This window comes from Phacochoerus africanus, chromosome 9 (genome assembly GCF_016906955.1).
Source record: "Phacochoerus africanus isolate WHEZ1 chromosome 9, ROS_Pafr_v1, whole genome shotgun sequence".
NCBI classification, from domain to species: Eukaryota; Metazoa; Chordata; class Mammalia; order Artiodactyla; family Suidae; genus Phacochoerus; species Phacochoerus africanus.
This window is the reverse complement of record NC_062552.1, coordinates 76,083,945-76,108,304: the sequence shown is the minus strand read 5'-3', so window position 1 is coordinate 76,108,304 and position 24,360 is coordinate 76,083,945. Positions and strand designations below refer to the sequence as shown.

General features: G+C 51.2%; 1 protein-coding gene across 3 annotated transcripts; it reads right to left on the bottom strand.

Moving 5' to 3' along the window:
* Positions 1 to 263: 263 nt before the first annotated feature.
* On the bottom strand, positions 264 to 6,719 carry RABGGTA (Rab geranylgeranyltransferase subunit alpha). 3 transcript variants are annotated; one of them, XM_047795681.1, is made up of 17 exons: positions 6,370 to 6,481; positions 6,003 to 6,056; positions 5,732 to 5,842; positions 5,237 to 5,361; positions 4,864 to 5,051; positions 4,399 to 4,602; positions 3,993 to 4,076; positions 3,826 to 3,908; positions 3,634 to 3,735; positions 3,420 to 3,525; positions 3,273 to 3,324; positions 3,011 to 3,099; positions 2,779 to 2,867; positions 2,571 to 2,687; positions 1,822 to 1,935; positions 1,466 to 1,553; positions 264 to 494 (listed from the first exon to the last, which is right to left on the bottom strand). In XM_047795681.1, the coding sequence occupies exons 2-17, from the start codon at positions 6,003 to 6,005 to the stop codon at positions 346 to 348; spliced, it is 1,704 nt and encodes a 567-aa protein (XP_047651637.1). In that variant the 5' UTR covers positions 6,006 to 6,056; positions 6,370 to 6,481; the 3' UTR covers positions 264 to 345. The 3 variants fall into 3 exon arrangements, with proteins under 3 accessions (XP_047651637.1, XP_047651635.1, XP_047651636.1); XM_047795679.1 differs by lacking the exon at positions 264 to 494 and having other exon boundaries at positions 1,472 to 1,935; positions 6,370 to 6,719; XM_047795680.1 differs by lacking the exons at positions 264 to 494; positions 6,370 to 6,481 and adding an exon at positions 6,205 to 6,352 and having other exon boundaries at positions 1,472 to 1,935.
* Positions 6,720 to 24,360: the final 17,641 nt, after the last annotated feature.

Genomic DNA, 24,360 nt, shown 5'->3' with positions numbered 1-24,360 from the left:
TTGGAGAGACTTACAGATGCTTTTGTAGCCCAGCACCAGCCAGAACCTGATCCCAGCCTCGAACCTAGACTCGGCCCAGCCCCAAACCAGAAGAGAGACTCAAATTCAGCCCCTGCCCTGATTCAGCCCCAGACACTGAGGCTCTGCTTCTCCATGATAGGGAACAGTGGGTCTGAGCATAAAACAAAAGTAGAGGGAGAGAACCAGCTTTTCTCTCTCTTTCTTTTCCAGAATAGGCGGCAGTAGTAATGGTGGTGGCTGTGGCAGCTCAGTGGCCTTTGGGGGTCTCTTCATTGTTTATTCAGTTCCAATAAGTTAAAGGGGCAAGGGTGGGGGCAGGGTCCTTTAGGTGAGGATGCTGCTAACTGAAGGGAGCAGCTCAGCCAGGTGCTCTGAGATGCCCACTGCTTGGCACAGGGGGTTGTCTTGCAGGTTGAGGAGGACCAGCCTGGGGCAGGAGGCAAGAGGCTGGAGCACTGCAGGCTGCTGGAGGCCTTGGGCAGGAGTCAAGGAACACTTGGGGGGGTTCCCCCAGATCTGTCTGCTCCCATGTACCCATCACTGTCTTTCCCTCAAGAACGGGGACTGCTGCCTGGCAGCCTGGTTGATGGGCACCTTGTCCACTTCCCTGAAGGGCATAAAGCTCTAGACTGCAAACACCTGCCTCTGGGGGCCAGGTAGGAAGCACAGGAGGCTGATTGGATGCAGTACCAGAAGTTGTGATGGAGACCATGGCTAAAGGGAAAGCTAGCCTTGGCTGCAGAAGCACCCATGACTCATCCAAGGCCAAGGGTTGCCAAGTGCAAATGCAGGCCATAGGTTGCTTTAACTTCCAATTTTTGAGAAGAATCAGAAGTCTAGATTGTTTAAAATATGAAACTTCCTGACTCAAAAAAAAAATACGATGTGGGGGAGTTCCCTTTGTGGCTCAGTAGTTAACGAACCTGATTAGGATCCATGGGGATGTGGGTTTGATCCCTGGCCTCGTTCAGCGGGTTAAGGATTCGGCGTTGCTGTAAGCTGTGGTGTAGGTCATAGACGAGGCTCGGATCCTGCATTGCAGTGGCTGTGGTGTAGGCCGGAGCTATAGCTCTGATTAGACCCCTAGCCTGGGAACTTCCATATGCTATACCTGCGGCACTAAAAAGCAAACAAAACAAAACAAAACAAAACAAAAAAACCAAAAGGCAAAAAAACCCTCCCCAAAACGATGTGGTACCCAAGAACATCTATAAGCCGCTGGTCTGTGAACTCTGCCTGGAGAAGGCACTTACTTCCACCCTGCAAAAACTCTACCAGTGTGAGTCAGCGCCAGCCCCCTACAGCTATCCTTTCTCCTCAGCTTAGATGGCCAGAGCCCCGTCCCCATGCCCAGGGGCACACCCACCCTGCTTGCTATCTGTCCCTTCCTGGTGTGGCACTTCCCCCTACCTGCTGCCTGAAAGAAACCCCAAAGGAAGGATACGGTTGTTGCACAGGGAGAGCTCCTGCAGCCGGGGCAGGTTAGTGACACCGTCCAGGGACTCGATAGCATTATCATTGGCCTGCAGCACCTGGGGAGCAGGGCGGGGGTCGGGAAGGCAAGGCAGGGCAGGCAGCTGTCAGTCTGGGATTGGTACAAGCCACCAGGGAGCCCAGGGTGATCAGCTTACGATGTCTGGAGGGGCTCCTGGGGTCGGACTGGCTAACAGAGGGCAGGACAGGAGTCATCTGTGGGGACTGGGAGCACCTGGGCATCTCTTTGTAGGGTGGGCAGACTTCAGAGGTGGAGGAAGTGGGAAAGGACCATCCAAGACAGTGACAGAGGAGTGAGTGCGTTACCTCGAGGCAGCGCAGGGCAGCCAGGGCTGGCGGCAGCGCTCGGAGACGATTGTGTGACAGGTCAAGGTGAGTGACCAAGAGCAGCTGTTCCAGATGGCAGAGCACCGTCAGATCCTGAAGAGGGGGGATGAGACACCCAGAGAGACCTGGAGGAAAGTCCTCAGCCACCATTTATTGGGCACTTTCCCTGTGTGCCCCACATAAGCCCCTGGGGATGCCAGCTGAGCACAGGATGGGGCAGGTAGGGAGCTTACCTCACACCCCCTGGCTATGTCAAGGACAAAGGACAGATGTGAGTGCAGCTGGGGCTGGGGTGGCCAGCAGAGCGGAGGGAGGGGGCAGATACAGGGGTGGAGGAGGGTGCTGGGATAGACACAGACCCTGGCAGGTGCAGGCCGGGTAAGTCTGGGGGATTGCTTTGGTGGGAGCGAAGGTGGGCAGCAGTGACGGGACAGATCTGCTATGTCGGGAAGACTGATTGGGAAGGACTACAAAGAGAGGAAAAAAAGAGTCTGGAAAGTTCGTCAGAAATCTCTGGAATCTATCCAGGCTTTGGGGTTGGTGCCTGCTCCAGGGAGAGAAGCATGGGGATGAGCTGAGGAAGACAAATCCAGAAAGGTACCTGAGACTGAAGACAGAGCCAGGGGCTGGTGAGGGTCTCAGCCGAAGCCCAGGGAGTGGACATCAAAGCCAGCCAGCTGGGAGGTGAGGAAGAGGGCTGGCCAGGAAGGCACATGCGCAGTCCCTACCTTGTGACCCAGGTGGAGCACGCGCACGTCCGCGTACTCCATCTTGAGCACGCTGTTCTCCAGCAGGAACTTGCTGCGCAGGTCATCCAGGTACGCGGACCGCATCGGGTCCACTGCCTGGCAGGGAGGGGGCCGACAGGGAACGCGTGTCAGCAGCCCTCCTGCCCATTGGGGCTGCCCTGCACCGGTTTCCACAGGCCAGACTTGCCTTGAGGGTCTGGAAGTACTGCAGCGTCTCCTTCTCATACAGCAGGGGGTCCAGCGCCCGCATCAGCAAGATGATGGTGAGCAGGCACCCTGGGGAGATGGCAGGGAAGAGGATGGTCTCCCTTGGATCCTCCTCTGCTCCCATCCTCTGGAGAGCTGCCCTGCTCTCCCCAAGGGGCCCCCCAGAAAAGGGCCTCCCTGGAGGAGCAGGATCTCAGGGAATTGGACCTCACATTTATTCTCAGGCTCCAGCTCCTGCAGCTCCTTACAGGATTCCAGCTCGGACTGCAGCACCGTGGACTTCTCCACTGACAGCTCACACCTGAGGGTGGGGGAAGTAGGGGAGGGGGTGATGCCCACAAACAGCCCTGGGCACCTGTCCTCCCCAGTATCCAGGCCAAGACCATCTGCTTGAGCCCCCAGCCCCCCCGCCCCAGCTGCCTGATGCCCAGAGTCCAGAGCCCTGCTCCTTGTCTGTATGTTCCCTGTCATCACCTGAAGAGCTGTTCATCCGTGGCTGAGTCTCGGCACCAGCCCTCTTGGCGGCCTGAGAGAAAGAGTAGGTGGGAGGAGGGGACACCCATGAGAGGAGGAGAGGAGTGGGGGGCTGCTGCGAGAGGTGGAAGCTGCAGGCTGTGTCACCTTTTAAGAGCACACACTCCTTCTGGGCATCGCCTGCTGTCCAAATGATACGAAACGTATGTTGTGGCAAATGGTCGTTGAGGGAGGCGGCGGGCAGGTCACAGAGCTGGGAGCATGACGTTAAGGAAAAGCCCAGACTGCACCCACTTTTCTGACTGTCCTACCCCAACCCTGCCCCAGCACCCCCAACTCTGCCCCACCACTCCTGGGATACCCAGACATGGCTAGGCCGGTTCCTGCCGTCTGGGGTCCTCCACTCCACGGACAGGGGTGACTCATTAACCATGAGCAGCAAGGTCTCCGTGCTGGGGCCCACCTGGCACAGAGGACAAATGAGAGACCCATCACTCCAACAGCACCAGGCCCCCAATCTACGATGTTCTCTGGTAAAGGCTGCAAGACTCACTAGGAGGGGCCGGGAGAAGGAGACAGTCAGACAGGCCTCATCCCGGCTCACGTGCAGGCAGCGCAGGGCATCCTGGGGATCAGCTGCAAGGGAGACAACAGGCTTTCTTATATATTCTTCCATTTGTTCCAAGCTCTAATCACTAAGCCTCTTCCCCCACTGCTCACCTCGTCCCAGGAGCCAGCGATGGTAGAACCAGGCACTCTGATCGTTGGGGTCAGTGAAGAAGGCGTTCTGCACCAGCTCCAGCTCTGTGGGGGCCAAGGAGATATGGGGCTGTGGTTGGGACCCTGCTGGGCTCCTGGCCGCCCCGACATCCTACCTCCTCCTTGGAGAACCTGCAGCCCTCAGTTTCACTTATATGCTGGCCTTGCCCAGGGGCTACTACATATGTCAGTTTTTTTCTTTGCCATTGGATACCTGAGCTTGCTGCAGCCAGGGGCTGGATCTTGTGCACCCTCAGAGCCAGGCACCAAGCGGGTACTCAGTAAACCCAAGTGGCAGGTTCGGAAACAGGGCTAGGCATCAGGGCTGGAAAGGCGGCACTGCACAGCACCCCCTGACTCTGCTTACCTTTGAGCAGCACATCCTCAGGGAGGCGCCCCTGGGGTCCAGAGTCTGGCTGAGGGTGCAACTGGGGCAAGAGGCAGGAGCGGTAATGCCAGGAGGAGTAGTTGGAGAAGTTTCGGGTGATGAGGCTGTCCGTGAAGGCTAGCTCCTCCGCGGGGGGTACAGCTGCCTGGGCGGCCACAAACCGCCGGTAGTCCCAGCAGTGAACTGCAGGGGAGGGCAGATGGCACATCTCAGATGCAGGGCAAGAGGAGCTCCCCGGATGGTACCCGTGGAGTTCCCTTGGAGGCCCTGAGAAACACTTCTACGCACTCCACGGAGGATGCATTTGGTTCCATCATCCATCCCTTTGGCCATCAACTCACTGGGCCTGTCAGGCCATCCCTGCCCACTCTGGGCCTTACTGAGGTGCTGTACCAGGATGTGGGGCAATTGAGCGCTATGGGGACAGAATCTGCAGGCACGTACAGTTCCGCTCATCAACCTCGAGGAAGCGGGCACACAACTCCAGCTCCCGGGCCCAGTTGGGCTCTGGCAGGCGGCCCAGCAACCAGCAGCGGTGGTGCCAGGTACCATAAGACTTGGGGTTCACCCTCAGACAGCTCTCCAGGAAGCCCAGTTCTGCCTTCACCAAAGCGGCCAACTCTTCCGGGGACCTGCACCCAGAGGGGAATGAGGGTCAGGGCCCTCCAACACCCAATCTCAGCTCACCTCTGACTTTCTGCACCCAGCCCTCCACTGCCTTCTGCCTATGCCTCGGCTGCCCCATTCGTCCTCTATCCTTGGACCCAGGTGGGGCAAGGCCAGAGCCACCTTCCCTGGGCCCTGAACCCCTACGCACTTCTGGATCTCCAGCCGCTGAAGCACCTCCCGTCGACAGTTCCAGAGTGTGGCAAAGTCAGGGTTGGCTCCCAGAATCTGGCTTGTCAGTTCCAGCACTGACTCATCCAGCTCTCCAGCCTGACGCTGAGAAGACAGACAGCAGGGTCAGAGATCATATCAATCTCTCACTACAGGACTGAAGACCATAAATAGAACTACAGACTGTTCTGTGAATCCCACACTATACAACAGGCACTCTACAGAGCACTATATGGGTTTCCTCGTATTCTTTCATTTAATTTTAACAACAGTCTTAAGTGTAATTATCAGCCCCATTTTACAGACGGGCAAACTGAGGTCCAAAGAGATTCAATAGTTTGCCTAAGGTCACACAGCCATTAAGTGATAGAAACCAGATGTGGATCCAGGCGGTCTGACTCTAAGGCCCAGCTCTTGGCCTCAGCGCTGTACTAAGGGAGCCGCTGCAGGAGGGGGCTACGTCTCAGGGCCCCACCTTCTGGAAGACGGTCTGGGTGGCTGTCTGGTATAGCTTCAGCTTCTGTTCCCGCTCTAGCCTTTTGGCTTCTGCTTGCTCTTCTGATGTCTTCACCTTCAGGCGCCCGTGCTACAGGGATGCGCGGGTTGGACGAGAACAGGCTGCCTTGCAGGGGCAAACCCACCAAACCCCCACTGCGGAGTCTCAGGTTTATATCAGGCAAGGCCACGCGGGGCAAGGCCGTGGGCATGGGCATGCGGAGGAGAGGGGCTAGGTTCAGGGTTCTCACCATGGTGCTGGCTCAGGTTCAGGGCAAGGGAGGGTCCAGGAGTGCCCGTGAAACCTGAGGAAAGAAGTGTCAATCATGGGAACCCCGCCCCTGGGAGCCCCGCCCCTAGCTGTCTCCAGGAAGTCGCACGCGAGCCTGGGCGGAGACCTCTGGGGTAATAAGGGGTCCTGGGACAGGCACTGCAAGTCCAAAAGGCACCCACCGAACTGGGGCTTGCACCCGTGCGGCCCTATCCAGAGTCCGATCCGCTGGGGCTGGACCCAATCTGCCGCACTTAAGTGATTGGGACAACTCCCCACCCAATGGGTGCCGCTACCTGCCTGCCCCACAGCTCGCAAGCACCGCCGCCCCCTGCGCGCGGACCCACCTGTACTGCGAGGAAGAGTGCCGGACGCAGAGCTGCGGCGCCTGCCAGCGAGCTCAAACGCTGGCTAGAGCGGCGTCACGCCTCGGCTCTCCGAAGCGCAGCGCCCTCTGCAGGCCTGGGGAAGGGCCTGCGGCGGAGCCGGCAGTCCGGAAACGCCAAGTCTCAGTCTGTTAGGCCTCTGGTGTGAAAGCAGTGCGGGCTGCACTTCCAGGCAGCAATTCAAAGTGTGTTTCAGTTGAAAAGTTTTCGCCACCAGCCGGAAGCCCACGCCTTTATCGCTCGCTTGACCTCACTCTGGCCGCACTGTACACCTTAGTTGCCAAATCTAAGGGATGGGCTTTCCTGTCTTTCATTGACTTTTGCATCATTTGTTGTTGTTGTTGTTTTTAACCACTTTTCTGGTCATGGTTTTATTTTATTCTATAAATGATTTTTATTTTTTCCACTATAGCTGGTTTACAGTGTTCTGTCAATTTTCTACTGTACAGCAAGGTGACCCAGTCACACATACACATATACATTCCTTTTTCTCACATTATGCTCCATCATGCTGCATCATAAGTGACTAGATAGAGTTCCCAGTACTAGAGAGCAGGAGACTTTTGCAGCGTTTGATGCAACTAACCTCCCTCGGACCCCCTGTCCTGGCTTCTCCTGCACACTTGCCCTGCCCTTCTCATCTGTTAACTTTCTCCTCCCCTAAATGTTGGTGATCTCCAGGGCTCTTCCCTCACTCCTTTCCATTTTGCACACCTTCCCGGGAGAATGTTCACAGACCCAAGTCTTCAACTGCTTGGAGCTGGAGCTCCCCAGAGTTCTATCCTGGGTCCACAGAACTTCTGACCCACAATTTCCCTGGGTGACTTCATCCACAGTCGTGGTTTTAATTTCTACCTGTAAGTTTGATGACATTCAAACATGTCTCCAGCCCAGATGTCTTGCAAACTTTAATATTAGAAAAAAATATACACACAAACACACATTCACAAGCTTATTAGGTAGCACCTAGGTGTCCCATCAAACTCCAAAAGTTGAGAGATATTACTGTCTCCCCTTCCAGTCTAAACTTTAGCCTTTATGTTTCCTATTTTAGTGGATGACCCCCCCCCAACATTTCTTTAGTATCCTTCCATTCTCGTTACATTAAAAATTTAAGCATATTTATTCCTGGGATTGTTGAAAGTCTTTTCAGTGTTCCCCCATCTCCATCCTGTCCCCTTTTATCAGTTCATCTCTGTGCTGCTGAATCAGTCTTTCTGAAATGTAAATTCAATCATGTTGCGTCTCTGCCTAAAACCCTTCCATGGCTCCTGACAACTTTTTAGGAAAGACTTTGAATGTCTCAGGTCAGCACATCAAGATTCTTGGCACATGGACTTGCTTGCCCCTCGGGTGTCATGTCCTGCCTGTCCCTGTTAAAAACCCTTCATTACAGCTGATAGAAGGACTTGCAGTTTCCCAGGCATTTAATCTGTTCCCGCTTCTTTATTCTTTTTCTTCCACAGCCCTTCCTTTGCCAGAATAACTCCTTTTATCTTTTATTTATTATTTTTTTTTATTTTTAGGGCCACACCTGTGGCATACAGAAGTTCCCAGGCTAGGGGTCAAATTGGAGCTGCAGCTGCTGGCCTACACCATAGCCACAGCAATGCAGAATCTGAGCCACGTCTGTGATCTACACCACAGCTTGCAGCAACACCAGATCCTTAACCCACTGAGTGAGGCCAAGATTGAAACCATATTCCCATAGACCCTCTGTCAGGTTGCCCACAGTGCAGATCTGCCAGCTACAATCTTACATCATAGTCACCAAGGGTGGAGGAAAGGAGGTAGAGGAAGACTGAATAAGGAAGCATGAAATGTTTTTTAATGGTTAGCAATCCTGAAACTAGGAAGTTTGAGTCAAGCAGGCTTAAGAGAGGAAATGAGTCTCAAATTTGCTTCCAAGAAGGTGGGTCCTGGTTTTGGAAAGAAGGTAGGAAAGGCATTTTAGGTATGTGCTATGACAGGAAGGTGGGGGAGTGAAAGCCAAACAGACTTAGCTGGCTGGCAGACAGAAGCCGAACCAGGTGCCTTTGGAAAGATAAGAGCAGTGGAACCAATGACAAGCCTCTGGCTTTAAGGCAAAAGGAGATGTCAGGAGTTATATTTGGCCTCTTGTGTGGGATAAGTGGGAACTGTGCAGGTGTCTGAGGGCCACAATCTAAATGACGCTTGAGGAAGGGATTTTGCCGCCTTCTATATAGAGATAAGAACAAGCAATAACTGAGTGCTGACTGAGCTCCAGACATCTTTTTTGATGCACTCACTCTCTATGTGAAGTAGGTGTTGTTTTACAATGAGGAAACAATGCATACAGTTCACAGAGGCTAAGTTGCTTGCCCAAGGTCATACAGCTGGCAGGGAGTACAGCCAGTGAAACTGAGTTCCTCTAAAACAAGTTCTCAGAGTTTCCATTGTGGCTCAGAGGGTTAAGAACATAGTGTCCGTGAGGATGCGGGTTTGACTTCTGGCCTTGCTCAGTGGGTTAAATTAAACAGGTTAAGTGGATTGAGTGGGTTAAGTTAAGTGGGCATTGCCGCAAGCTGTGGCATAGGTCACAGATGTGGCTCGGATCCAGTGTTGCAATGGCTGTGGTGCAGGCCTCAGCTGCAGCTCTGATTTGATTGCTAGCCTGGGAACTTCCAGGATTTGGCCATAAATAGAAAAACAAAGAGTTCCCGTCATGGCTTAGTGATTAATGAGCATCCATGAGGATGCAGGTTCAAAACCTGGCCTCGCTCAGTGGGTTAAGGATCCAGCGTTGCTGTGAGCTGTGGTGTAGGTCGCAGATGCAGCTCGGATCTGGCATTGCTGTGGCTGTGGTGTAAGCCATTGGCTACAGCTCCGATTTGACCCCTAGCCTGGGAACCTCCATATGCCATGGGTGCGGCCCTAAAAAGACAAAAGGAAAAAAAACAAAAAAAGAGTTCCCTTATCAAGTTGGTGACTCATCTGTCTAAAACTTTATTTCCTTTCTTGTCCCCTCTGACCTCAATCCTGTGCTAATTGAACACTAATCAACCAGAGTCAGATGATTAAAACTGCTGTTATCAACAACTTCGTTAATGTACTAAAATTGCTATTACAGATATCATCACTAACATACAAACTCAGGTTGTTTCTCCAGGGCAAGATGATCTAACAGACCCCTAAGCCATAAACCACCTGGCCAGAGAATCGTATACTGGAGATATTCTAACTACAGTTGAAACAACACTTAAGAAATACCAGAGATATGGAGTTCCCATCATGGCTCATCAGAAATGAATCTGACTAGCATCCATGAAGATGCAGGTTTGATCCCTGGCCTCGCTCAGCGGGCTAAAGGATCCAGCATTGCCATGAGCTGTGATGTAGGCTGCAGATGCGACTCGGATCTGATGTTGCTGTGGCTGTGGCGTAGGCTGGCAGCTATAGCTCCTGATTCGACCTCTAGCCTGGGAGTCTCCATATGCCTTGGGTGCAGCCCTAAAAAAAAAAAAAAAAAGAAAGAAAGAAAGAAAGAAAAAGAAATACCACAGGTGTCACAAGATGATGACTAATCCCAGCTTTTTTATTCTTCCCCTTAAAAAAAAAAAAAAAAAGCCTAACTCAAAGGCCAAATTGGGGTTGATTTGAGACTTGTCTCCCACTCCCTTCTTTGATGACCTGCAATAAACCCTTTGCTGCAAACACCCACTGTCAGAGTTTGGTTTCCTGCAAGGGCTGGCACATGAACCCTGCACTCAGTTTCACCAGAGTTAGACCAAAGCCTGGGTGTCTGACCACTGCAATAGGTGAAGTGGCCATTGCCAGAGGCTTGAATTTGAGCTTTTTTGAGATTTGGAACCTTGACTGCCTTCCCCTGCCAGCCTTTCTCTTCTTCTGCTCCCCAACACACACACACCCTGCCTCTAGGACTCTGAGCCACCAGAGACAGATTAGAGGGAGGGAAGAGACCATGAGCCCTGGGTCAGGGCCCCAGTCAAAGCACAGCTAGAAGCTGTGGTCTAGAATCAGCGAGAGTGAGGAAGAGGCAGGTACTGGAGTGGTGCTGGGCTTGTGCAGTGGGCAGTATGTGCATTCATTTAATCTTTTGATATTTATTTAGTGTAAGGGCTGGGCCTGAGAGTATGCTGGGTGCCAGGGATATAGTGAGAGACCAGAAAGACTTGACCCCTGCCTTTGGGGAGCTTAAGGTCTAGTGCAGCCTGTGCAGACTTTGTGCAATGTGGAAATATTCAAAATCTGCACCCATGCAGCTATTGTGCACTTGAAATGTGGCTAGCACAATTGAGGGAACAAAATTTAAATAAAATAAAATAAAATTATATTTACATCATCACCTAGTGCTAGTGGCTATATTGGACAGGACAGGTCTCATGGGTGAGACAGACATGTTGGCATGTAAACTAGAGTCGGGCCATGAAGGGGCACCTAACTCAGATTAAGGTCCCAAGGAATTTGTACCAGATCAAATGATTTGTAATGATTCCCAATTTCCCCTTAAACTCCAGATGCTTCCTTTTTTTCTTCCTGTAAATCTTGTCAGTGAAGCACAACATATACACTAGAAGTACACAAATCGTGAGTGTACAACTTTGATCCTCCTATTTTCAACTCTGTGGCCACAGGTGTGTGAAGAGGTTATTGGTTCCCAGAAATCTGGGGAGTGGAGGTAAACATGGGAAAGGGGTTCAGAAACCCCCTCCTCATGGATATTTACGCAGAACCTGAAATTCAGATCCACGGTCTTACTAGGTGCGAGGCTGAGGGTGAGGAGTGAGTGGTGGAAGGAGGGCTATTTTTAAGAAACAGTAGCAGGGGAGTTCTCGTCATCGTAGTGGTTAACGAATCTGACTAAGAACCAGGAGGTTTCGGGTTCGGTCCCTGACCTTGCTCAGCGGGTTAAGGATCCAGCGTTGCCATGAGCTGTGGTGTAGGTCACAGACATGGCTCAGATCCCGCATTGCTGTGGCTGTGCTGTAGGCCAGTGGCTATGGCTCCGATTCGACCCCTAGCCTGGGAACCTCCATATGCCACAGGAACAGCCCTAGAAAAGGCAAAAAGACCAAAAAAAAAAAAAAAAAAACAGAGAAAAGAAAAGAAAGAAAAAAGAAACAGTAGTAGGGCCTGGTAGCAGTTGGGACTGAGATGCAGGGACAAAAGGTGACCTTGAGGTTGACCTGCAGATTGTAAAGCTGAGGGACCTGAGAATTTGTGGTGTTCACAGAGGTCTCAGATCATGGGTAGGGGGAAAAGTTTTATGTGAGAAGAAAAAGGGCTACTTTTTTTTTTTTTTTGTCTTTTTAGGGCCACACCCGCGGCAAATGGAAATTCCCAGGTTAGGGGTTGAACTCGAACTATAGCCGAAGGCCCCTCCACAGCCACAGCGATGCCAGATCTGAGCCATGTCTGCAGCCTACACCACAGCTCACCGCAACGCTGGATTCTTAACCCACCGAGTGAGGCCAGGAATCAAAACTTCCACCTCATGGATGCTGGTCAGATTTGTTTTCGCTGAGCCATGACAGAAACTCCCAGAAAAGGCTATTTCTAATATATTTGGTTTGATATGGAGATGTCCTGAAGGCATCAAGAAATACTTGCCCGGAGAGGGGTTGAGAGGTCAAGGCAGAAGATGTTAGCATGGGTAGTGATTCCACCCAGCAGGGAGTGGGGACCCAGGAGGGGGAGGTGAGGTACCCACAAACAAGCTCTGGGAGAGACATGGTGAGGGCAGGACTGCAGATGTGGGGTGAAGAAGCCTGAGATGGGGAGCAAAGGAAAGAACACTTTGAAGAGAGGTTCTATGACCTTGAAACTAATATTAATAATGACAAAATGCTTTACAGCCGTGATGACAAGAAACTGACACTCTGCCCGAGGTCACATGGCTCCGAAGCGCTAGTGCCCCATCTCGGTACAGGCTGTCAGATTCTAGGAGACACTTTACTTATTCCCTCCTCCTGGCTTGCCCAGTGTGTTCTGCAGCAGCCAGCCGCTGGCAAAGGGGGGCGGGTGGGAGAAGTATGGAAATATCGCGAGACTTCCGAAGCTGAGGTGGGCGTGCTGGAGGAGGGCCGGACTGGGGGGGGGGGGCAGTGATACTAAGGGGAACGCAGGCTTGACAATCTGGCTCTTCTTGGGGCCCTAGGTCCACAGTGTATCAAGCGAGCAGTGGGTGGACATTTGGATAGGTGCACCCTGGGCACTTGAGGGGAAGTCAATTGCTGGGGAGTCTGAGGGTCAGCTTAAGTTGTGGTAAAGGAGTTGCAAGAGGAAGAGCTGAACCTGGCACCTGCTGCCCAGCACGAAGGGCAGGGTTGAAGCTTCCCCACGAGTGATTACAAGTGCCCACTTCTTCTTATCTCTTGCAACATGGACCCTCCTCTCCCCCAGCTTCCTGACTTCTGTAACCCTGACCACCACAGAACACGACATCAGAGCTGGAGAGGGCTCCACACGTTATCTGGCCTCACTCATTTCCCAGCTGCCCAGAGATAGTCTGTGACATGAAATTGCATATATGTTGGGTGGCAGAGCCAGGGCTGGAAATCAGGTTTCCCAGTGATTATCACAGGGTTTTTGCACCTATCGGCTTCATCTCAGAATATGTTTAGAGACAAAATGGTTAACTGTAGGTGTCGTGATAGGACAGTAGATTTAAGCACAAACTCCAACTAATGGTAATTAATGTGTTTGTCAGCTTAGAGGGAAGTCCCTAGTGGTGGAACTTTTCAGTGACATGTTAAATGAGCACATAGTGCCATTCTCCTAATTGACAGTATCTAACACCTAGTTGAGAGGAGTGCTGGTCAATGGGATCTGGAGCTACACATAATTTGAGGGCCCAGATTTGACCAGATGGTATTGAATAGGGACAGAGGTACAGTCTGGTTCTTTGGTCCCCAAATCATACTCTGCCAAGAGCAAGATGGGTGGGAGATGGAATAACACCAGTGTGTGCAGACAGGGAGATTCTCATTGGCAGAGGGTGGGTAAGAGTCCACCCAGAGATTTGCTTGCCAAAAGCCCTGACCTGACTTCTTGCTGCCTGAAGAGATCTTTAGGCACAACATTGTAAATCAACTATATTCGAATAAAAATAATGTGAAAAAGAGTGTTTTAGGACACAGAATGACAGGGTGCAGAGGTCCCAGATCTGTGATAGTCAGACTGCTGGGAGTGTGTGGTCCACTTTAAAAGGGACAGGGACAGGGAGTTCCTGTTGTGGTGAAGTATCCATGAGGATACTGGTTTGATCCCTGGCCTTGCTCAGTGGGTTAAGGATCCAGCATTGCCGTGAGCTGTGGTGTAGGTGGCAGATGTGGCCTGGATCCTGCGTTGCTGTGGCTCTAGTGTAGACCACTGGCTACAGTTCTGATTTGACTCCTAGCCTGGGAACCTCCATATGTGGAGGGTACAGCCCTAAAAAGCAAAAAAAAAAAAAAAGGACAGGGACGAACTGAGAGGTCCAGAGGGAGAGATCAAGATGGTGATGAGAGTCCATGACCAGAGAGAGGACGTGGAAATGTCAAACTGCAGGAAGGGACTCAAGGTCAAGGGCATATGATAGTGGTCTTCAAACTCTTGAAGGGGCCCGTGAATAGATATAGACTTGTTATGAAGGAAGACTTTCTTTTTCTTTTTTCTTTTTTGTCTTTTTGTTGTTGTTATTGTTGTTGTTGTTGTTGTTGCTATTTCTTGGGCTGCTCCCATGGCATATGGAGGTTCCCAGGCTAGGGGTCCAATCGGAGCTGTAGCCACCGGCCTGCGCCAGAGCCACAGCAACGCGGGATCTGAGCCACGTCTGCAACCTACACCACAGCTCACGGCAATGCTGGATCGTTAACCCACTGAGCAAGGGCAGGGACCGAACCTGCAACCTCATGGTTCCTAGTCGGATTCGTTAACCACTGCGCCACGACGGGAACTCCTCTTTCTTTTTTTAGCCAAACCCATGGCATGTGGAAGTTCCCAGGCCAGGGATTGAAGCTGCACCACAGCAGAGACTATGCCAGATCCTTAACCCACTCCACCACCAGGGAACTCGGAAGATCTTCTTATAACCAAAGCTGTCCAAATGTGAAATGGGCCTAAATGAGTGCGAGTGAGCCCAGCATCATGGGAGGTAATCAGGCATGATGTTGGTGAATAACTTTGTGAGAATGGGGTAGAGAAACTTCAAGGACCACAATGCGCCCCAAGTTATGAAGGAATCTGACCCCCAGGATGGATCAGGGGACAAGAATGACTCAAAGCCAAGAAGATCCTTTACATTCGCCACCTCCCCAGGGTCCTGGGGTTCTTGGTACTTTGTCTGAGTGATGAATTTTTTCTCTCTCTTCTCCTGCTAACCTAGTCCCTTCTACCAACCTGGGGAAATTCCTCGATGGCCGGCGGTGCCACCATGCACCCACAGTCAGAGGAAGAGGAGGAGAAGACTGGCCAGTGAGAGGGAAGGGCAGGGCCCCAAGGCTGAGCCCAAAAGACAGAAGGGCCCAGGAGGGAGAGTCCCCACACTAGAGCATCCTATCACCTCCAGGGCGTGGTGAGTGCTGACTCACGCTAGTCTTTCTAGGGGAAGAGATGTAGGAAAATCAACCAGGAAATGGGGCTGAAAAGCTGGAAAAACTTCTTGAGTCAGAACTAAGTCTCTGTTACAGCATCCAGGCACTGCACAGGGGTTGGTGATGTTGAAAACGTTGCCCTAAAGTTGCCCAGAGCACTGATGCGGCTGGGAAGGTGGCCAAGAATCTCACTGTCTGGCAGGGCCTGGGTGGCAACCTTGCTGCACAACCTCAGGGGAGGGCTTGAGTTTGGGGTATTTACAGTGTGAGTGGTGCCAGCAGGGAGCAGCCGTGAGGTCCTATGCCTGCATGAGAAACAGAAGCCTTGGGAAAAGGTGAGACTGTGGGGGCCCGGGAAGGAGGAGCTGCTTGCTTAGGAGAGGACCCAGGTGCGACTCCTTCCCTGTCCCATTCATTCATTCAACAGACAGTGACTGCGAGTTCCCGTTGTGAGTGAGCGGTAACAAACCTGACTAGTATCCATGAGGATGTCGGTTTCATTCCTGGCCTCACTCAGTGGGTTAAGGATCTGGCGTTGCTGTGGCTGTGGTTTAGGCTGGGAACTTCCATAGGCTGCAGGTGTGGCCATAAAAATAAAATAAAACCAAAACCAAAAAAAAAAAAAAAAACCAAAACAGCAGTGACTGAGTACCTCTGTGCTGGACACCATGCTAGTCACAGATACATGGAGCTTATGGTCCAGAGCAGGGCTGTCCAATCAGAATTTCTGGATGTTGGCAGTAGTGTAGAGAGGTAGTCAAGTAATCCTATAAGCAAATGTAAAATTACAACCCTGACCCTATGGTGAGGTGTGTGGTGCTGGGTGAGCTCCTATGGGGGTGGGTGCAGTTTCCCAGGGAAGTGAGTGTGGAGTTGCAGCTGCAGGTGCAGGGAAGGAACCCTGGCTTGGAGCTTGACCCTTCTTCCACTCCAAGAAGGCTAGTTTGACCTCCCCTCCCCTCCCCTCCCCTAGCCCAGGGTCGGCACCATGGTAGTTGCTCAACAAATATTGTTATAATTCAGCCAATCAATCCTCAAGCAATAATCACTGAGAACCAGAGAGTTCCCTTTGTGGCTCAGTGGTAATGAATCCGACTATTATCCATGAGGATGCAGGTTCGATCCCTGACCTCGCTCAGTGGGTTAAGGATCTGGCGTTGCGGTGAGCTGAGCTGCGGTGTAGGTCACAGATGTGGCTCAGATCCTGCATTGCTGTGGCTACAGTGTAGGCCGGCAGCTGCAGCTCCGATTTGACCCCTAGCCTGGGAACTTCCATATGCTGCAGGTGTGGCCCTGAAAAGAAAAAAAAAAAAAAATCACTGAGAACCAATACAGTTCACCTCCACAACAGTGATCAAGACTGCCAAGGTTGGAGTTCTCTTGTGGCACAATGGGATCTGTGGTGTCTCCATAGCGTCAGATGACAGGTTTGATTCCCGGCCCAGCACGGTGGGTTAAAGGATTTTGATCCTTGGTCCAGGTCGCAACTGTGGCTCAGATCTGATCCCTGGCCCAGGAACTCCATATGCTGCCCAGGGGGCCACAAAAAACCTAAACCCAAACCAAACCAAACAAACCTATCAAGGTTCCCTGCTCTCACAGAACTTAGACTCAAGGTGGGGAGACAGGCCCTGTAGAAGCAGATATACACAAAAGATGATTTAGTAAAGTCACACATACTTTGGATAAAATGAAATCGGGTATTGAGATAGAGTTGTTGTTGGCGGTAGGGGTCCTGGGAAAGAACGAACTAGAGAATGAATGAATGAATGCTGAGCCATGGCAGTCAGAGCAAGTCACGCTGCACTCCATGGGGCTGGTGTGGGATTAGGAGGGTGAGCTGGGACTCTTAGTCCCGGAGCGGGAAAGCTTGGGGTGAGGTGGGGAGGGGTTGTCAGGGGTGGCTGCACCCCAGGCTCTCGGTCAGGGCAAGGTGGGGAGGATGTGGATGGGGAGTGGTGTGGAGCCTCAGAATTCTGTGTAAGAAAGGAGAACGCCTGGAAGTGCTGACAGAAGCAACACGTGGTTCTGTGTCTGTGTCCCCTTTGTGCCTACGTGACTCAGACTTGAGTTCTGAGGGGAGGGGTGGGACCGAGAGGACCTGAAGCTGAGGTTCAGGGAGATGGCAGGGTTGGCCAGCCTCCCTGGGGCCTGTTCCCAAGAGGCCAAGCCCCCACAGCTGGCCTGCCGGGCAGTCCTCTCCCAGACCCCAGGCCCCTGAGCAGGGGGCAGACAGCTGAGGTGTAACTTGTGGGGCTGAGCACGTGGACTGAGGAATACTTGAGGACAGTCATTCTGGGAGGGTTGGTCCTGGGGCACAGACACTGCCATTAGCTGGCCCGGCCCACCTGCCTCAGGGAGGGAGGGTGAGGCCCTCTCCGTTGGGTCCCACCAGCCCTGTGAGCTCAGCCATGTTCTGGCTTGGACACTGCAGGCACCATTCCATTCTGTGTGCAGGGTTCAAAGTTTCTATGTGCATGCTGGGTAGGGAGGGGGAAGGGCCCAGACACAGCTCCTGACTGGGCATGAGGGTGGGGTGTTATCAACCTTATCTAGGGGACCTGATGAGGACATTCATGTCTCTAATAACAATCAAGAGCCTAGTGAATGCCATAGAGACAAGAGCAATGGCAGAAGAAGCAAGAAGTTTCTAGAAGGTTGAGATGGGTCATGTAGGAAGAATTCTGGTAGGTGGAAACAGGGCTGGGGTGGTTGAACGGAGTGGGTAGCATGCCAGGGACTAGAACAACTCAAGTGAAAATGCAGAGGAGAGAAAATATGGTCAAATGAGAGAAGGGCAACTCTGTCTTTGACCAGAAGGGCCCTTGGGCTGAATGAACTTGGGAAGGCTTTCACCATTCTGCCCAATTCCCAACTCTCTCAGATAAAAAGAAAGGCACCCCCAAAACCAAACAACAACAACAATAAACCAAAATAAGCAGCAGAGACAGCACGGTGCAGGGGAAAGAGTTCACACTCTGGAGTCATATATGTCTTTGGTTGAATCTAGACTCTTTTGCCTTAAAGACTTGCAACTCTGGACAAGTACCTCAGCTTTTCTGAGCCTCAGTTTCCCCAGCTCTAAAACATTACATACCCCAGATGGCAGATGATAGAGATTAAGTCAGACCGAGGCAGAGGGTTTAGGTCATTGCTGCACTCACTAAACACGAATTCCCTCGGCCCTTATAACATCTCTAGTCTCTGGCCAGCTCAGCTGTGCTACATAGACAGTGAAAGCCCAAAGCCTTGTCACCTTTTCTCCGCTTGTACCAGCCCCTCCAGAACTGCTGGGGCCTTATTTGTTTGCAGATGCCCAGCTTTGCCTGTTTCTTCTAGAACCACCTCTAGAAGGGTAACCAAGATCTGCTCATCAAGGATAGGAGCATATGTGCTCATACTTGTAACAGAAATGGCACAAAGCTGACCCCACTTCTTCCCTCTGCATTCCTTGAAGCCTCTTCCATTTCAAGGTTCTTTTCTCTCCTAGGTTCTCCCATTATCAAGTTAAGCTCAGGTGGGCTTCCAGGTCCTCTCCTCTTCTGACACACACACCCAGGCAGACCCTGTGATCCCTTGACCTTGCTCCAGTGAGCCTGCACTGGGTCGTGGCTGGAGTCAGCCCACTTCTGAGCTCCAAGCTCCACAGGTGCCTCTGTGCAGAGGGCAGTGGCATCCATCCAGAGAGGACCCAGTCTGCCTGTCCCTAGCCCCTACTCAGTCCTTCCTCTGCCGCTCAACATGGGCCAGGTCATCCTGGTCAAACCGGGAATAATGAGTTTCAGCAGATGGTCCCTGGGTGGACACACCCATGGGCAGATATGTGTAGGGGGCCTGGCTGAGGTGGGCGTCCTAGAGGGAATCAGGACTGATCAACCTGGGCAAGGATGCCCTTGGTTGCCAGAGGCCGGAACAGTGGCAGATTGGAGGTTTTGCAGAGAAAGGCAAGGATAAGGATTTTTACTCCCCAACCGCCCCAACCCCTGAGCCAAGGAAGGAGAAACCTGAAAAGAACAAGACTTGTGGATTTCCCGTCGTGGCACAATGGAAACAAATCCGACTAGAAATCATCAGGTTTCTGGTTAGATCTCTGGCCTCGCTCAGTGGGTTAAGGATCCAGCATTGCCATGAGCTGTGGTGTATGCAGGTCACAGTTGCAGCTCGGATCCTGCGTTGCTGTGGCTGTGGCTGGCAACTGTAGCTCTGATTTTACCCCTAGCCTGGGACTTCCATAGGCCTCAGGTGTGCCCTAAAAAGCAAAAAAAAAAAAAAAAAAAAAAGAACAAGACTTGTGTGTGGCCTGGGGAGTAGCCTGGCTGCCTGAACCTTCCTGCTCCAATGAGTCCCCACCCAGGGTCTCAACGTGGTTGTTTAATTGTTTCAGGATAGTAACTGAAAGCACTTTGAGAATGAGCCTTTTGTCTTACAAAGCTTGCCTGTGGCCATCCGCCCCTCCCTGACAAGGGCTGGGCAACTGAGGAGGCTGCAACAAAGGCCAGACTACTGAGAGCTGGAAAGGGAGAAGATACTGTGAAGGGCAGGTGAGGGGGTGCTGAAGGGCCAGGAGGATCCATGGAAGGATGGGAAGTCAGAATACACTTAGCTCTTTGCTTGTCCCAGCATGGGCTCTCTCTGTGGCTACCCAAGAATATGGTAGCAATGGCTGCCTCTGGTTGGTGACTGGGCACTAGTGAGCAGGGACCGGGGGTGGGGGGTGACTTCTCACTGTACGCCTTTATATACCTTTTGGATTCTGACCCATGTGATTAGGAGTTTCCATTGTGGCTCATTGGAAACGAACACGACTAGTATCCATGAGGATGCTGGTTTGATCCCTGGCCTCTCAGTAGGTTAAGGATCCAGCATTGCCATGAGCTGGGGTGTAGGTCATAGATGCGGCTTGGATCTGCTGTGACTGTGGCTATGGCTGTGGCTGGCAGCTGCAGCTCCGATTTGACCACTAGCCTGGGAACTTCTGTATGTTGTGGGTGTGGCGCCCCCCCCCCCAAAAAAAAAGAATGCTAATCAAAAATCTCTTCCCTCCCTGGGCTTCTCCTGGGGATTAAGCATCTTCTGGGGACTGGCTGGGCCCCTTGATTTGCTCTGATGGGGGTAGATGATGCATCTCAGTCACCCTCTGTGCCCCATCAGGGCTGACCTCAGGGCATCTCCTTCATGGCTCCTGCGCATTCTCTTTCTCTGTACCAGTTGCTGGTTTCATGGTCCTCCATGCTGGTGGGAACAGCACAGTAGCCCTGCACTGGCCTCACCTCCCTCCATACAGGGCTGTCTGTTGATTGCCTCCCACAGTCTCTCTTCAGTCTGCACCTCTGCTGCCATCACATCTGGGGGTGCTTGCCAGCCTCCAGGTGGCTCTTTTGATGCCTGCCTCTCCTCCCTCTGGCCCATCCTCCTCACATGTCAGCCCCAGTGAGCTTCCTCAAAAACAAATCTGTTCATATTACTCCTGCTTAAATCCTCCTGTCCCCCATCCCCTCAGATGCCCTTTTCCATTTCTGTGCATAACACTTCCTTCAATGTGCTTTCAAGGCTGACACCTGCAGTGCCTCTTGGAGGGCTGCCCTCAATCTCCTGCAGCTGCTTTGCCCTGCCTGGCCCCACCTGGGCCAAAGTGTGACTGGCGACTGCTAGGGCCGTGGTGGTGGGGAGTGAAAGCCTGGCTCCCTTGCCCCAGGCAGGGGTACCCTGAGGCCTTATCCTCCAGAGCTGTCCCCTGAGATTGAGGGATGCCACTCTCCACAGCTGAATTGGAGCTCTTGCTTGGTCTCTCCCCTGTCAACTGACCATCCCTGGGAGCACTGCCTCAATAGTCACTCACTCTCTAAGATGAGTCCCCTGCATGGAAGCCTGTTGCCTATGATTTTTTTTTTTTTTGCTTTTTAGGGGTCTTTTTTCTCATATTATCATGCTCCATCACAAGTGACCAGGTATAGTTCCCAGTGCTATACAGCAGGATCCCATTGCTTAGCCATTCCAAAGGCAATAGTATGCATCTATTAACCCCAAGTTCCCAGTCCCTCCCACTCCCTCCTGGTAACCGCAAGTCTGTTCTCCAAGTCCATGATTTTCTTTTCTATGGAAAGGTTCAGTTGTGCCATATATTAGATTCCAGATATAAATGAAATCATATGGTATTTTTCTTTTTCTTACTTCACTTAGTATGAGAGTCTCTAGTTCCATCTTTTTTGCTGCAAATGGCATTATTTTGTTCTTTTTTATGGCTGAGTAGTATTCCATTGTGTGTGTGTGTATATATATATACATATATATACACACACACATATATGTGTATATATATACACACATACATATACACACATATGTACATGTATATACATATATACATGTATATACATGTATATACATATATATATATATTCTTGTATATATATCACATCTTCTTAATCCATTCATCTGTCAATGGACATTTAGGTTGTTTCCATGTCTTGCCTATTGTGAATAGTGCTGCAATGAACATAGAGTGCCTGTATCTTTTTTTTTTTTTTTGTCTTTTCTAGGGCCGCTCCCTCGGCATATGGAGGTTCCCAGGTTAGGGGTCGAATCGGAGCTGTAGCCGCCTGCCCACGCCAGAGTCACAGCAACGTGGGATCCGAGCCTCGTCTGCGACCTACACCACAGCTCACGGCAACAATGGATCCTTAACCCACTGAGCAAGGCCAGGGATTGAACCAGCAGCCTCACGGTTCCTAGTCGGATTCGTTAACCACTGAGCCACGATGGGAACTCTGCCTGTATCTTTTTGAATGAAAGTTTTGTCCAGATATATGCCCAGGAGTGGGATTGCTGGGTAATATAGTAGTTCTCTATTTAGTTTTCTGAGGTAACTCCACAGTTTTCCATAGTGGTTTTACCAATTTACCTTCCCACTAGTGTAGGAGGGTTCCCTTTTCGTCACGCCCTCTCCAGCATTTGTTGTCTGTAGACTTATTAATGATGTCCATTCTGACCAGTGTGAGGTGGTACCTCACTGTGGTTTTGATTTGCATTTCTCTAATAATTAATGATGTTGAGCATTTTTTCATGTGCCTGTTGGCCATCTGTATGTCTTCTTTGGAGAAATGTCTATTTACATCTCTGCCCATTTTTTGATTGGGTTGTTTTTTGTCGTTGTTGAGTGAGTGATGGCTTTTAATGATGGCTGTGGAAGGCTGGAGATCCTGAGGCCCTTGTTCTTCTTCTTCAGGCATACAGGTAACTGCTGCCCGTCACCAGCCTTAGGGGATGAGAAGAATTTGGGGTGGTGAGTGGATAGGGATGAGAGGGTGGTGAGGAAATCTGATCACCATGATCTAAAGCGGGTGCCTGCACAAACAGCAAAGCTTAGGTACACAGTTCTAGTCACGTGCTCTCGAAATAAAAAAAGCCCTGATTTTTAGCATTTGTTGGTTTCTGTGGCATACTCTCACAGTGGCTGAATTCAAGCAGCCAACATGAAGTCACTGACTGCAGGAAGACCACAGCTTCTGCAGATTCTATGGGCAGCCTTGGGGAGCCTCAGCTCTCAGTCCACCTTTTTTGAAGATCAGAAATGCCAATTCCAGTGGCCGTGCTCTGCTCTTCCTCCAAAAAAAGATCTTAAGTGAATATTAGTCTTAGTTCAGGCTGCTAGAAGAGAATGCCATTGACTAGGTGGCGTATAAACAACAGAAATTTCTCACAGTTCTGGACGCTGGAAGTCTGAGTTCAGGAATCCGGTACAGTTGAGTTCCGGTGAGGACCTTCTTCCAGGTGGCTGACTGCCAAACACTTGTAATATCCTCAAGTGGTATAAGGCCACTAGTCCCATCAACTAGGGCTCCACCCTCCTGACCAAATTACTTCCCAAAGATGCTGATTCTAAATACCATCACACTGGGCATTAGGGTTTAACATATAAATTTTGTCTGGGATAGGAAGAACCCAGGAGGAGGCCTTAGGCAGACTAGGCAGATGGGGAAGCAGAAAACCAAGCACGTCACCGAGAAGGGACACTCCCTGGCCTTGGGTGGGCACAGTGAGGTTCCTCACCGAGCCACACCATCTGCAGTGTGCTCTGACCACTCTCTCCATGTTTGTAAATCTGAAATATACCATTCTCTGTGGCCTGTTTTTCCTGGAAGAAGGAATAGTAATCACGCTTGCAATCTGTCTTGCACTAAGAATAAGGAAATTAACTACGAGTTTGTGAGAGCTGTCATAACAAGGTACCACAGATTGGAGGCTTAAATGACAGAAATTTATTGCTTGGTTCTGGAGGCTGGGAGGTCTAAGATCAGGGTGGTGGTGTGGTGGGGTTCTGGTCTCTCCTCCTGATTTGTACATGGCTGTCTTCTTTGGATCTTCAAGTGGTGGGGAGCCAGTGAGCTCCCTGTTGTGTCTTCTTAAAAGGGTGCCAATCCCATCAGGGGGCCCCACCCTCACAACCTCACCTAAATCCAGTTATTAGAGTTCCCTTGTGGCTCAGCAGCAACAACCTGGCCAGCATCCATAAGGATTCAGGCTCGACCACCCCCCGTACCCCTCCAGCCCTGCCCATTAGGTCAAGGATCCGGCGCCTTCAATCTGTAACAACTGCCAAAAGTTAATGTTTGATAAAGCTGGGTGGTGGGTATAAAGTCATCATTATATTATGTTCCTTCTTGTGTATACATTTGAATTAATTTGCATTATTTCATGATAAAAATGCATAAAAAAGAATAACTACACACATACACACAAAGATTAGAAATGGTCTCTGCTGCTCTGATTTACAGCAACCATCCCATTACCTTGGTGCTCAAGGCTGTTGGCGGAAAGGCTCCTTCAGTGTACCCCTGGCTTCTCTTTGGAACACACCCCCTGTTGCCTTGCTTCAAGCTGGATCAGGATCCACTACCCCCAAGCAGGAAAGGCAGCCCTAAAGGGCTCTTGCAGTTAGCTCCTCAGGAAGCAGTTCAGGAGTTCCTGCTGTGGCTCAGCAGTAACAAACCTGACTAGCAACCATGAAGATGTGGGTTCAATCCCTGGCCTCGCTCAGTGAGTTAAGTATCCGGCATTGCCGTGAGCTGTGGTGTGGGTTGCAGGTGCAGCTCAGATCTGGCATGGCTGTGGCTATGGTGTAGGCCAGCAGCTGTAGCTCTGACTTGACCCCTAGCCTGGGAACTTTCATATGCTGCCAGTGAAGGCCTGAGATAAAACACGAATTAAAAAAAAAAAAGGCAGTTCAGGTGGTGCCATCCAAGGGAAGACACGAGTGTGTCAGTGCCCCCAGCTATTTCTCCACCTCTCACTTGGAATTGGGTAGTACTTTCCTCTCTAATTCCTGGAAATTGTAAGCACCAAGGAATGGGCCCTCCTTGGCTCAGGCCTCAGCTGGGGGTCAGGCCTGAAATGAGGC